General features: G+C 32.0%; 1 protein-coding gene and 1 pseudogene across 1 annotated transcript; one reads left to right on the top strand and one right to left on the bottom strand.

Moving 5' to 3' along the window:
- The first annotated feature begins 161 nt into the window (after positions 1 to 161).
- Positions 162 to 7,286, top strand: LOC117126462 (annotated as a pseudogene).
- Positions 7,287 to 8,060: 774 nt separating this feature from the next.
- LOC103828193 lies at positions 8,061 to 9,008 on the bottom strand. The gene is made up of 2 exons (XM_009103803.3): positions 8,904 to 9,008; positions 8,061 to 8,807 (listed from the first exon to the last, which is right to left on the bottom strand). The coding sequence occupies exons 1-2, from the start codon at positions 8,958 to 8,960 to the stop codon at positions 8,616 to 8,618; spliced, it is 249 nt and encodes an 82-aa protein (XP_009102051.1). The 5' UTR covers positions 8,961 to 9,008; the 3' UTR covers positions 8,061 to 8,615.
- Between the last annotated feature and the right edge of the window lie 5,756 nt (positions 9,009 to 14,764).

Genomic DNA, 14,764 nt, shown 5'->3' with positions numbered 1-14,764 from the left:
CATTTCGGGTTTTCATTGCAAGAAAGATGATTCGCATATTTTTGGTTTTATGTGCAATTCTAATTTTTGCTTCTATGTACGGTCTTTTTATTGGAAAATTTTCTCTTGAAGAATTTACGCTTAATGTCGGTTTACTTTTCTATGCGCTATTATTAATATAAATAGTTCATTTTAAAATTACAAAATTCTAATAAAATTTAATATTTTGTGTTTTAGAAATATAAATGGCAAGAATTGAACATCTTCAATTTCCGGCTCTCAAAATAACTGGCGAAAACTACGTCGGATGGGTCACAAACGTGAAACCATATCTGGTCATGAAAAAGTTAACTGAAACAATTGTAATCGGTAACAAATCGCCACCTGAGCATAAGGCTGAAGCGATAATTTTCCTGAAGAAACACCTCGATGAGAACGTCACTCATGACTATGCAAGCATAGAAGACCCACTTTAACTGTGGCAAACTTTAAAAGAAAGGTTCGATAAGCAGAGAGAAGTCAACCTCCCTTACGCTCTAGAAGAGTGGAAAAACCTGAGGTTCCAAGATTTTCAAAAGGTTGAGGAATACAATTCCGCTGTCCTGAGGATAGTTTCACTCCTGAAATACTGTGGTAACCCTGTCTCTGAGGCAGAAATGATGAATAAAACGTACAACACTTTCCACAAACAGCTCCACTTCCTGCCCAAAATTTACAAAAAATGCGGGTACACGAGATTTTCTGAATTGATGGTTGCGCTCATGTTGGCTGAAAAGAACAATGAGCTCCTGATCAAAAACCACAATTCCCGACCTACGGGAACCAAAGCATTTCCTGAAGTGAATGCTACGGCGGTAGACAAATCAGAAAGGAGAAACCAGACCAACCGAGATCGTGCCGCCGTTTCAACAGCAAACGTGGGAAAACTTACAATCCCAAATGGAAGGGATCTAACAAGTGGGTTAGATCCGAACAAGTTTCCATGGGTAAAGAAACTCAAGAGGATATCACCCAGAAGCGTGAGACAGTGTGTTACAGATGTGGCTGTAAAGGACATTGGTCTTGTACCTGTCGTACTCCTCCACATCTCTGTAAGTTATATCAAGAGTCCACGAAAGGCAAAGATAAAGAAGTGAACCTCACTGAAAACTTTGAAGGGACATCGTACCTCGATGCCTCTGACTTCACAAATGAGCTGGACTAGATTCCTCCTGAAGAGAACCGAAATGCTTATAATAAGACTATTGAATAGTTTTCAGTATTGTCATGTATAATTATTACATTTCCTGTCTTAATTGAATAATAATGTTTTTAACCTCGACTTAATATATAATTATTGTGTGTTTTTCTATATGATTATTAAATGAATAAATTTCATGTTTCACTTTTTATTAATGTTTATGACAATTACATAAATGGATCATAATGCTCATGGAACAAAATCCAAGAAACGGATTCGTGAAATATGTATACAAGATAGTGGAACAACACACACTATTCTGAGACAAAAGAGATATTTCTCTAATATAAAACCGACAAGAATTGTCGTCAATATAATATCATGTCCTGCAGACGTGATTGAAGGAGCTGGTAAAGAAAACTTTACGTTGTGGAATGGAATAAAAATTTCCATAAATAATGCTCTATATTCTCCGAGTTCTAACATGGTTTTTTTTAATTTTAAAGACATATATCTTCACGGATATGATACTCAGTCTGCAACTGAGAATGGAAAGAAATACATGTATGTAACTTCTGAGAAATGTGGCAGAAAAACAAATATTGGAAAAGTTTCTAGAACTTCCTTCAGGATTACATCATACTTATATCGATAAGATCGAATCAAATCTTGTAGTAAAACGGAACCCATAAGAGTTCACATTATGGCATGATCGCCTCGGGCACCCATGCACTACAATGATGCATAAAATCATAGAAAGTTCACATGGTCATTAACTGAAAATCCAGGAGATTTCTCAAGGGAATAAAATGACATGTGTTGCATGTTCTCTAGAAAAATTGATCGTAAGGCCATCGCCAACCAAAATCGATAAAGAATCACCAAAGTTCCTTGAAAGAATTCAAGTTGATATATGTGGACCTATACACCCACCTTGTGGACCATTCCACTATTTTATGGTATTAATTGACACATACGGTAGATGGTCACACGTTTGTCTATTATCATCTCGAAATGTGGCATTTGCGAGATTTCTAACTCAGATAATCAAACTGCGAGCACAGTTTCTTGATTATACTATTAAAAGAGTTAGACTAGACAACGCTGGTGAATTCACATCCCAAGCATTCAATGACTATTGTATGGTAACGGGAATTGAAGTTGAACATTTTGTTGCTCATGTTCATCGCAAAATGGTTTGGCTGAATCTTTAATTAAGCGTCTGCAATTGATTGCAAGACCATTGATCATGAGATCAAAACTTCCAACCTCTGTATGGGGACATGCTATTTTGCATGCAGAAGCACTCATTCGGATCATACCGAGTACATACCATAAGTATTCCCCACTACAGTTGGCGTTTGGTCGAGAACCAAACATTTCCCACTTTATAATCTTTGGTTGTGTGGTATGTGTGCCTGTAGCACCACCACAACGTACAAAGATGGGACCACAAAGAAGATTGGAAATATATGTTGGTTGTGATTCTCCATCAATTGTATGATACCTAGAACCACAGACTGGTGACGTCTTTACGGCACGTTTCGCCGATTATCATTTTGATGAGAAAGTATTCCCGGTTCTAGGAGGAGAAAACAAAAATGTAGAAAATGATATCAAATGGAGTGTACCTTCGTTACAATATCTTGATCCTCCTATTAAAAAGTCTCAACTAGAAGTTCGACGAACCATGCATTTACAGAGTATTGCTAATCAGCTATCTGATGCATTTGCAGATACCAAGACGGTAACTAAATCTCATATACCAGCCGTGAATGCTCATGCTTGTATCAAAGTATCAAATGAGCAAGGAAAGCAGACGATACACGAGAGTCTAGAACACGCTTGAAACGTGGCAGACCTGCTGGTTCTAAGAATAAAAATCCTAGAAAACAAAAGGATGCCGAGATAAAAGACACACCCAAAATAGCAGAAAGTATTTTGGAAGAAACAAATGATGAGAACACTGACAAAGTAGAGCATCATGAGTCACAAAGGAATCATGAGATTTCTATCAACTACATCCATAATAAGAAGATATGGAATAGAAATGAACAGGATGATGTTGATGATGTTTTCTAATATATTGTGTCAAGTGAAATAAAGGAAGAAATCGATGATCGAGAACCAAAATTTGTCTATGAATGTCAAAAGAGTCATGATTGGAAAGAATGGAAAGATTCAATAATATCCGAACTTGATTTGCTTAATAAACGAGAAGTATTTGGATCTATTGTACTCACACCTGCAGATGTGAGACCAGTTGGGTACAAATGGGTTTTCATTTGAAAGCGAGATGAGAAAAATGAGGTTACGAGATACAAAGCTTGTCTAGTGGCTCAAGATTTTTCTCAAAGATATGGAATCGATTATGAAGAAACCTATTCTCCAGCTATGAATGCAATCACGTTTAGATTCCTGATGAGTCTACCAGCTGATAAAAATCTAGAGATGCGTCTCATGGATGTTGTTACATCTTATCTATATGGATCATTAGATACTGATATCTGCATGAAAATTTCTGATGGATTTAAAATGCCAAAAGCATTAAGTTTCAAACCAAAAGAGTTATGTGCAATAAAATTGCAAAGATCATTATATCGGTTAAAGCAATCCGGACGTATGTGGTATAATCGTCTCAGTGATCATTTAACAAAAGAAGGATATGTGAATGATCCTATATGCCCATGTGTTTTCATCAAGAAAACAATATCCGGATTTGTAATAATCGTGGTATATGTTGATGATCTTAACACTATCGGAACTCAAAAGGAAATACAAAAGGCATCAGACTATCTCAAAAGAGAATTTGAGATGAAAGATCTTGGACAGAAACAGTATTAACAATATAAAAACACAATCTGCTAAAGATTCTATCAGAATATCAAGTTTAACCTATGTATCAACCAGTCATAAGTAATTCACAAACGTAAACGTTCACTTACTATCGAAGCTTAAATGTAATGATCACATCTATAAATCAAGATCAGATGCTACTTCAATAAGTAAACAATGACAAGATCAGTGTGAGGTAGTGAGTTCTCTAGTATGAACATTTCAATATCTTATCCAAAAGTACAATAGACTCACTCTAAGTACAAGATAATACCTCGCGTTAAGTCTCTAGACTCTCCAGTCTCCACTCTCTTCTTCTTTCTTCTGAAGACTGCAACAACAAAGAAAAAAGAAGATTCAAGCTCAGATTCTTAAACTTAATACAACCACAAAATGATCTTCTCATCAACACCATAAACTCAAACGAATTTTACTTGCAATATTGAACGAGTAAAGTGTAGAGATCATACCTCAAGTCAAGTCTATAGACTCTCCACTCTCTTCTTCTTTCTCCTTCTCTTAACCCTCTTCTTCTTTCTCCTCTTATGTCTTCTCAACAGACTCATCACCTACAAAAAACAAGATTCTTGAAGATTCTGAAGCAATTTATTATATGAACAAATTATAAGCAACACTAACCCATTTCTGGAAACCCTTTTAACCAGTTACTTGTACATACCAATGCTTGGACATTAGTAGGTAGAAGACAGCTCCGGTACTTGTTAAGGACTCTACTACCAATGCTAAAAGAAGATTCTGAAGCAACAGTTGGTATGGGTATACTCAGAACCTCTCGTGCCATTGTTGCCAACTCTTTGAACCGAGCTGAGTTGTCTCTCCAGTAATGTAACACATTCAGTTTTTTGTAAGCGGCTATGTCAAGCAATGGCTCATCCAAATATATGTCGAGAGCAGAATTTCCACTGCCAACAACTTTCTGAGAAAAGAAGGCGTAGAATCCCTGAAAGCCAGGTTAAACATCACTTATATGATATCAGAAATTCATATCACTTATCAGAAATGACTACAGAGCATAACTTACCCCATAACCGGCTGGAACATCGGGTATTTCTCCTTGTGAAGTTGTTGCAGCACTACTGATTCTATGGTTTTTCTTGTAAGCTCCAAACAATTTATAGATCTTTGAACAAACATTAGCCAACCTTCTCTTACAAGTAGACTGATCCAAAACCGAGAAACAGTATTCTAACAAGTGAAATTTCAGTCTTGGATCCAAAACAGCAGCAACTGCAAGGATATCACTGTATTTTTCCCAGTATTTCTCAAACTTGAGCTTCATACACTTCACCATTTGACAAATAACATGATCAAAATAATTTGCATGAGCTCTCAACCAATACTCAATCTTCCAAATTTCGTTGAAATACAAATTTGATTTCGGGTTACAAATTTGATGTTGGGTATGAGGAATCCGAAATCAAATTTGTAATCTCAGAAAATGGCTTCAACAACTCGCATATCACTTCTGCTCTCCTCCACTCAGAATAAGAGAGAAAACTCACATAACTCGGTTTTACATTGCCAAGTTACCAAGTGCAGCTTTGAACTTGATAGCTCTAGAAAGCATAAGGAAAGTAGAATTCCAGCATGTGCTTACATCTAAGACCAGACCTTCATCACCCTCGACCTCGGTTCCCACTGTTTCAACACAGTTTTGAAACATTATTTCCCTGCTTTCTGATCCTCTAACAAACTTGACACTCTCCCTGATTTTCTGCAAATCTTCTCCAATCACTGCTAAGCCGTCTTGAACAATAAGATTAAGGATGTGTGCTGAACATCGTACATGGAAGAACTCGCCACCGCAGACCAGATCTTTGTGCATCTATCTCTTCATGATACTCTGCATGCTATCATTCGAAGAAGAGTTGTCTACAGTGAGACAGAAGACCTTTTCCAGTCCCCACTCCTTCAGCAGCTCAACCAGCTTCATAGCAATGGCTATTCCAGAATGAGGCGGAGGAAAAGCGTGAAAGCCAATATTTTAGCTTGCAAATTCCATTCAGCATCGATGTAATACGCAGTCAAGCAGAGATATCCTTCGATGGTAATAGCCCTCCAGAGACCTGTTGTCAAACAAACCCTTCCTAAGTTTCTACTTCTCACTTTAATAAATCTTCAACACATCAGAAGCTGTTGTGTTTCTGCTCCAATACTCAGTACTAGAATTAGCATAAGTAAAAGCCATTCTAATCCTCTTATACTCTACAAACTTGTAAGCAAGATCATGCTCTATAATGGCCATATCTACCATCTCACGGAACACCATTATATCCACATTCCTAGAACTACTTCTAGGTGTTCCAACAGCTTTTGAACATACCTTCATATGACGAGTCAGAGTTGAGGTTCCATTTCTACGAAGATTCAAGAAGTAAACCCTTCCACAAAGGTTGCATCTGATCATAGTTGTACCATCAGACAGCTTTCTTCCAATTATAGTAAACTTTCTCCAGCACCTAGAGACTCTACGGCGTGACTGAACTTGTTTCGGTTGTGTGCCTCTGTTAGCCTCTGATATCTCTATAACTTCATGATCCTCTATATCTTCATCCATCACATCATTCTGACCATCATCGTTCAATTTTATAGCTTCCATTTTCTGAAACAAAAAAATATTTAAATGAGAGTTATCATGGTATATAAACAAGTTATGAGTCATTCAAAGAGAAATAATACATTAATACCTTGAGTCTGAAGAGAAAGCCGAGGCAAGTAGCAAGTGAAGGCAATCTGTAAAGGATACATTGAATAATATTAGCAAACTGTGAACACAGAAACATGAACACACAAAACCCACAACACATAACCAGACTGACTCAATTTAAGAAAATAAAACTTAAGTAGAATCTCAGAAACATGAACACACAAAACCGACAACACATAATCAATAATCAGTTATCATAGGCTCATAGCATTGCTACTCAGTTAACACATAAAGATACCACTCAGTTATGCAAACGAGATTCTAGAGATTCATCAATAATCAGTTATCATAGGCTCATAGCATTGCTACTCATCGATACTACTCAGTTAGAATGTTAAAGATTCATCATCATACAAAGGAGTGGTTCGAAACTTACCGAGGAGATACACAGAGAATACAAGATTCTTGCAGAGATAACGGCTATATCGAGGAGATAACTTGAGCTTCAATCTTCATACAACTCCTCGTGTTTCTGAATCCAAAACAAAACGATAAATATGAGTTTTATAATCTAAACGATTCATCATCATCATCAGAGCAAGAGTAAAAACGAGATTCATCACAGATTCACAAAACAAAAGTTAAACGAGATTCATCAGAAAAAAAAAACTAAATCAGAATGAAGCTAAACTCGAGATGGATGAAGAGATAAACCGAGATGGATTGAAGCTAAAACTCGAGAATAAGATCGAAGCTAAAACACACAACACAGAACGAGATGGATGACAAGTTAAACCGAGATCGAATCATGAAGCATACCTGAAATGCATATATCGAGAAGAAGAAGAAGTCAGACGTAGAGAATGGAGAAATCTGGTTCAGATTAAGAGAATCAAGGCCGGAGAAGACGAATCGAGATGCAGAGATTGATTTTGATCGCAAAATCGCAGATGAATCGAATAGCAGAGACCGATCGATTCGATCGATTTTTCCCCAATATTAGAAAACCTAATTTTTTTATTTCACTGGTTAGCTCAGTGTCCAAAACGACTGGCCCAATTTGTCCATGGATAAACTTGGAGTTTAGCCCAACTAGACCATGAAATATTTGGGCTTACCCATTACCCGCGCAACACAGTCTGAATTAGGCCACACCCATAGACATCCAACCGACAGCCCTACCACCAGTTTATCGTTGAGGATTTTTACCATATTGTAAATTTGTTGTTCCGCGGTAAATTACTATAAATAAAAAGTGAAAAAACTGAATTGGACTGATCAGTGTTTGTGGTCGTATATTGTGGATCTCTCTTTTCTCTACATTCAACGTTTTTTTTTCTTTTGAACATTGTTTACCGTTGGTGGTGTCCACGTTATTAACATTTATGAAATACACAATTGTTTTTTTTTTACTTTGTAACTTTAAGATTGACTTGTTTTTATTGATTTTGACTCTTGACACGATATCACTAACCGTTGGTGGTGTGACTGGTGTCCACGTTATTAACATTTATGAAATACACTATTGTTTTTTTACTTTGTAACTTTAAGGATGACTTATTTTGATTGATATTAGACTCTTGACACGATATCACGATATCACAATTGTATCAAATCATTACAAATCTTAAATTGAATATAATATTCTTTTATGTTTCAAGAATAGAATTAAATAAACTTCAATGTTAGAAGAATATTAATTACACAAACTTCACAAAATATAGGAAAAAGAGAGAAAAAATACAAACAGTAGATTGGTTTTTGATATATCAAACAAACAACGTCTGAAGCATAGGGTTAACATTTCTTCACTATAAACTATAGTAAGTATAACTGTATAAGTCTACAACAACTCAAGCATGTGTTATTTGCTTAATTAATACACACTTATATGGTGCATGTGTAAACTGATGCATACATAAACGCAGAGCCAAATTATATGATTTTAATTGATTATACATTAGGATTGTGGTAGATGATGACGATAGACTTGGTGTTAAAATCTTTGACGAACCTCTCTTGTCCTGTCCTAAATGGATTGTTGAGAAGATCTTTGATTGGTTCAGGTAATGGCTCATCCTTCATCATCTTCTTCCAATATTCTTCTGCAACTCCTCCTGATCTTCCTTCACTCAGATTCACAAACTATATACCAACAAATATAACAAATATTATATATATATTAGATGTATAAATCAAATCTTGATTAGTTAGGGTTTTCATATAAAGAAGAAGCTATACCAGGAGAAAGCTGAAAAGGACAAAGAAGACGACGACCAAGTAATGTTGTTGTTTCATGTCTTTTTAACTTTTGTTTTGTTGTTCGAGTATTTTGCTGGATCTATGTTAAAGCTTCGGGTGTTAGGTTAATATATATACCCTTAAGTTGTTTTCTTGATAATAGTGACAACTCCCCTCAGGATCCTCGTATTTTTTTTATCATTTGAAAATCATTGAATATTATTACTACAATGTAAGGTCAATTTTGTACTGTGTGTATTTATAAACAGTAACCTAATTTTTTTATGTTTTATCTAAATTTTGGAGTTGTGGACTGCTTGAGTAAGGATTTTTTTGTCTATTCTTCTGTGGAGCTATCAACTATCACAGCTCAGAGAGCAACACCAACATTTTATATATATAGAACATAGAAGAGTTCTATTATTTAGTATGCTAATTTTCCGGTACTTAATTAATTACAATAACAAATATTCCGTGATTAAAAGTTTCAAAATATATATTCCGTGATTAAATAAAACAAGAAATAATATGGGGGTAAAATATACGAAATATTGCAACTAGAACTCAATTATATTTATTTTCAAAACGAACTAATATTTTCTTGTGTGAAACATTTTGGGTAAAGAAAACACTAAAAACCTATGCGTGTACCCGATTAAAGATGTTTTGTAATGTTTTCGCTTCACACCACAAAGTGCTAGTTTCATTATTATTAGTTTTTTCTTTTTGGAAACAGTTTCATTATTATTAGTTAGTGTTTGCAAAATGATGCTATATATGTCAAAACAAGGCTTTTAGATTTTTAAGGGTTTTTTTTAAATGATGCTATATATGTCAAAACAAGGTTTTTACATTTTCTGATTTTATATTGTTGATGATCTTGAGATCGTTGTTTTCTTAAGTTATCATTTCAGTTTGGAAATAAATATATATAAATGTTTGTTACTTCTCTTTAAACTGTCCCCCACCCACCCCTCTGAGTTTTTAATTAAAACAAATCTAAAAGCAAATGTTTGCTTTTCTCCTTAAGAGTTAATTTAATTGATGAAATCGACAGGTCAAAAGTTAGATTATTATAATAACAAATGAAGCGGGTCAACTTTGAATGTTTTTGCACATTACCTATATGACATGACACATAACCCCCCACTTCTATACCTTTAACTATTTAATAGTATAGATTTGCTCGGAGAGCATTTGCTTAATAGATATGGTTCTTGAACTTTTTGATACAGTCGATTAAATGGTTCTTGAACTTTTTTATACAGTCGATAATGATTGACATCAATTGGTGGTAATGGACGAACATAGTTCATGAGTAAAAAAGTTATAAAATGAAGAGAATCACATTTGCATACGGACTTAAAAGCGCTTCGATGGACTATGAATAACATATTATATCATTTGAAGTAATAATAATAATATTGTTGATCCTATTTTGTTGTGGAAATTTATTTTAAAAAATTTTATATGTAATAAAATTATATTAGTGAATAATATATTTTCATTAAATTTAATTTAGATTTAATTATTACATTAGGAAATTGTTATTACATAATATTGTACTCATACATAAATATAAAAGTGTAAGCAAATTCATAGAAACAAAATAGAAAACATGACATAGTAATAGTCTAAACATATTTTTAAATGACATAAATTAAAGGTACATAATTTGAATCCACAAATTAGATATATTTTTTCTGATAAATGGACTTTGTGATCTAATAACTATTTGATCACAAAATTTACCTATTATTTATTTACCAAATCATAGGATGAATATTGTTCGACATATGATTTTGTTTAGATCTTCATAAAATTAATTTTTTTAAATAGGTCAATAAAAATGGGGGAATAAAATACAATAATTTAATAGTGTAGATATATATTTAGTTTAATTTTCTAAGTTACTAAATAATTGGTTCAACAAAATAATTTCTTAAGGTAAAAGTTCAAACCAGACATCGAGTTATATTTATATTACAATTGTTTTGAAAATATTTTATACATTCACTACAAGAAAATAGTTCTTTTGCAACAGAAAAATTGCAACATCCATTTTTGTTAATATATAATTTGCTATGTTTATTGCAATATTTTTGCAATGCTCAATATTTGTTACAGTTTCATTACAAATTTATTGCAAAATAACAACTATAAAAGACGTTGCATAATTTCGTTACTAAATTGTAACTTTTTGCAACATAAACAAATATCTTGCAAATTTTGCAAGAAACATTCAACATTTTGAATCATTGCTAATTTGTAAAAAAAAAAAATGTGGCAAAAAATGTGACTGTGATTATATTTTTATTATATGTTTTTATAAAAAAGGTTAATAGTTTTTGTATATGAAATATAAAAATATATAATATATATTTATAGTGTATATTTAAACATGTACCTATATTTTTTAAGTTTCAGATTCTTGAGATTTTGTTAATAGTTTTATTTTATGAATTTTTTTGTCCGTCTAATATGGTATAATTTACTTATTCCTATTCAAAATAAAAGGAAATTAGACAAAAAAAAATAAGAAAACAAAAAACTAGACACGTACCTCCTTCCAAATCATTAAGTGAAAAAAACTATGACATAAAGAAATTGATGCGGTCTTTTGGGCTGCCTTACATGATGTTCTTGATGTGGAACTAGACTCAGAACAAGATGATGTAGTATCTCAAGATTCTCAATCAACAGAAGACATTTCATACTTCTGAGACGTCAAGACGTGAAACTGCGACTACGGGATGACAAAACCTCTTTTTATTCTTTAGTTTTCTTACCTTGACATCTTGATTATTACGAGCTCATTCTTCCTTTTATTCTTTAGACTGTCTCTATATATTGGCATTTTCAAATTATTTCTAGATTCATCGACCTATCTTTCTCTCGTTTATATATCAATCTGCCGTTTTAAGCTTCCTATTTAGCTCTATAATTTTGTTCTAGTTTCAAAAAATGAACGTTTATATATTTTACATCGTGGTTATTCTAGTTTATAGTATAGCTCTATATACTATATTCTATTATATATTTTTGTAAAAGCTCTATATTTTTATTCTAGTTTCAAAAATATATAATAGATGTTCTGCCGTATTATTCTTGTTTCATATTAAAAGTTATATATTTTGTGTTTTTTTTTCTGAAAATTTATCAAATAGTCCATACGAAAGGAGCTTGTAACTACTAGAGTATTTTTACTTTTTAGTCAAATGATCTTCCCGTCTTATATTTCATTTTCCGCTTGAATTTAGTTTGTTTAGAGAATATCATGCTAAAAAGATATGGACATATCCAATATAGAGAGGTTTAGAATTTGTTGTTTTCATATATATATATATCAGCTTATACGATCTTTTTAATAATTCAATAACTTCTGCATAGTAGTTATTAGAACGAAACTCATCTCCAGATGGCAAATGAGGGTCAGAATCAAGGAGCAGCCCAACCTATGAATGTCTTAGGTGTTCTTAATCCTTCCAGAGTGAATAAGATCAGAAAACGTACATATATTTTATATACGTCACGTTATAATTTTAATTGCGTTATATTTTTATTTTTGTGTACAGGTTCAAACGTGATTCCTTAATCACTAATGAGATAAGAAGAATCATCCGATCTGATTTTCCTGGCCCGTATCGGAACTGGTCAACTACGCCGCAACATGTAAAAGATCGATGGTGGTACACATTTAAGGTATATCACAGAAAGATAAAACTGTCAGAATATATTTTTCTTGTTTTATGTTTGCTATGACTATAGGAACACTTATATCTCTTCTCAGTGAAATTTCAGTCAATGGTAAATTTCCTGTCACCATTGAAAGCATCTTGGAAAATGATGACACTTTCAAGAAAAAAGTGCAAGATATTTTTGAAGAAAATACAGATATCAAAGCAAGGCTGAGCAAACTTGAAGGATTAGAGAAGATGATAACAATCTTTTTTCCAGCTATTCTGTCCATTGGTGTCAACTGTTAAGTTTCAGTTGGCTGCTTTAGTTATTTTTCAAAGTTCTTATTAGGTTTTCAAAGTTCTTATTAGGTTTTCTAAGTTCTTATTATGTTTATCTAGCTTTCAAATTATCATTGGTTTTTCTCTAATAATGCATTGTTAAACTTTTTAATATTTTTTTTATTTAGTAAAGTTGGTTATTTTGCTTTTGTGTTATTATAAAATACTTCAAGTAATCATTTATGCAACAAAGCTAACAATTTACTAAATTTATTAAAATATTAATTGGCAACCACGTAATAACTTTTTTTTGTAACCACGTAATAAACTGTCTCCACAAAATATTTGCACCAAATATATTATATAAAAGTAATTAAAAAATTTGCAACAACATTCGCTAAATATTAATATCAGATTTTGTAACAATTTAAATTGGCTCTATACGTTAGACGTTTTGATGCAATAATACTACAAAATTGCAATAAAAAATTGTTGCAAATTTGCTATGTTGTTTGCTATATATTTTACGTGGCAATGATTTGCCACAATTAATGTTGCACAAATACATTGTAAATATACAACAAAGTTGTTATAAAAATATTGTTGCAATAATATGACATATATAACAACAACTTAATTTGTTGCTAATTTTGCTACGTATATGCAACAAACATGAATTTGCATCATTCAAACAGCAAGAAGATAAAATTTGTCACAATTTTATTGCAATTTCATATTTGCAACAATATATGAGCATATTGCAACAATATATCACTATTGCAATATAGCTGTTTTCTTGTAGTGATTACTTTCATTAATGATAACCAAATGTTTTCGATTATATAAAATTAAAATTTTATTTAATATTTAATCATGGCTCTTTTTGCTTCTTAATTTTTATTTTTTTATGACTGAAAGATACTTTCGGAAACCAACAATATATATAAAAATTATATTTATATTATTAAAATACATTTTCCTTTTTTGTCCCACTGTTATTATATTAATTTATAATTGATGGTGTATATCATTTTATGATATTATTAGAATTAAATATTTATATTAAATATTTAAATATGATTTTATTTAATTTATTAATTTTTCAATTTTTTCATAGAGTAGATATATTTATAAAAGAGTTAAAAATTGTAAACTTATCTATAAATAGGAAGAGAAGATCACTATCGACTTCTTAACTTATATATATCAGTATCATAAATTCATCGGCATGAAAACAAACTATTTTACATTGTAAATAATTTACTAATTAACTAAGCATAACTATAAAAATGATAATGATGCTAAAAAGGTAAAAGGTAAAATGAGTTAAAGTTTCTTACTATTGTTTGATAATTATGCTTTATGATTTTAAACATATACTCTCTCCATTTTTTAATATAAGTCATTTTATAATTTTGCACATACAATAAGAAAATCATTATTTTTTTTAAAATTTTTTAAAACAAAAACATCATTAATTATTTACCTAACCACAATCAACCAATAATAAAATAAAAGGTATATTATCATTGGTCATATAACATTAAGTGTTAATAAACTTTACATAGAAAATCAAAAACGACATATAATTTGAAACATACAAATTTTTCCAAAATGACTTATATTAAAAAAACAGAGGGAGTATATACTAAACAGTTTACTGTCAGAATTAAAACACGTGTTGTCTAGTCATTAATTTATATATAAAATATGACAACATTTTCTAAAGGGCTTAAAAATATGACAACATTATGAATTAAGAAAACTGGTTTGGCAGCAACTATTATGCACAAATAACCAACTGCTTTAATTGGTCGGAGAAGAATAGGTTAATAAGACCCCACCATTAATTTGAAGTTGATTTTCTCAATTCTTTGAATACTTAAGGCGACGATGTGTTGT

This window comes from Brassica rapa, chromosome A07 (assembly GCF_000309985.2).
Source record: "Brassica rapa cultivar Chiifu-401-42 chromosome A07, CAAS_Brap_v3.01, whole genome shotgun sequence".
NCBI lineage: Eukaryota > Viridiplantae > Streptophyta > Magnoliopsida > Brassicales > Brassicaceae > Brassica > Brassica rapa.
Note: the sequence above shows the minus strand (reverse complement) of the source record. Positions and strands in the feature narration are given on the sequence as shown.

Coding starts and splice junctions, on each gene's coding strand:
- LOC103828193 (XM_009103803.3), bottom strand. CDS start 8,960: ATGAAACAACAACATTACTTGGTCGTCGTCTTCTTTGTCCTTTTCAGC. Junction 8,808..8,903: donor TCCTTTTCAGCTTTCTCCTG/GTATAGCTTCTT, acceptor GTTGGTATATAG/TTTGTGAATCTGAGTGAAGG.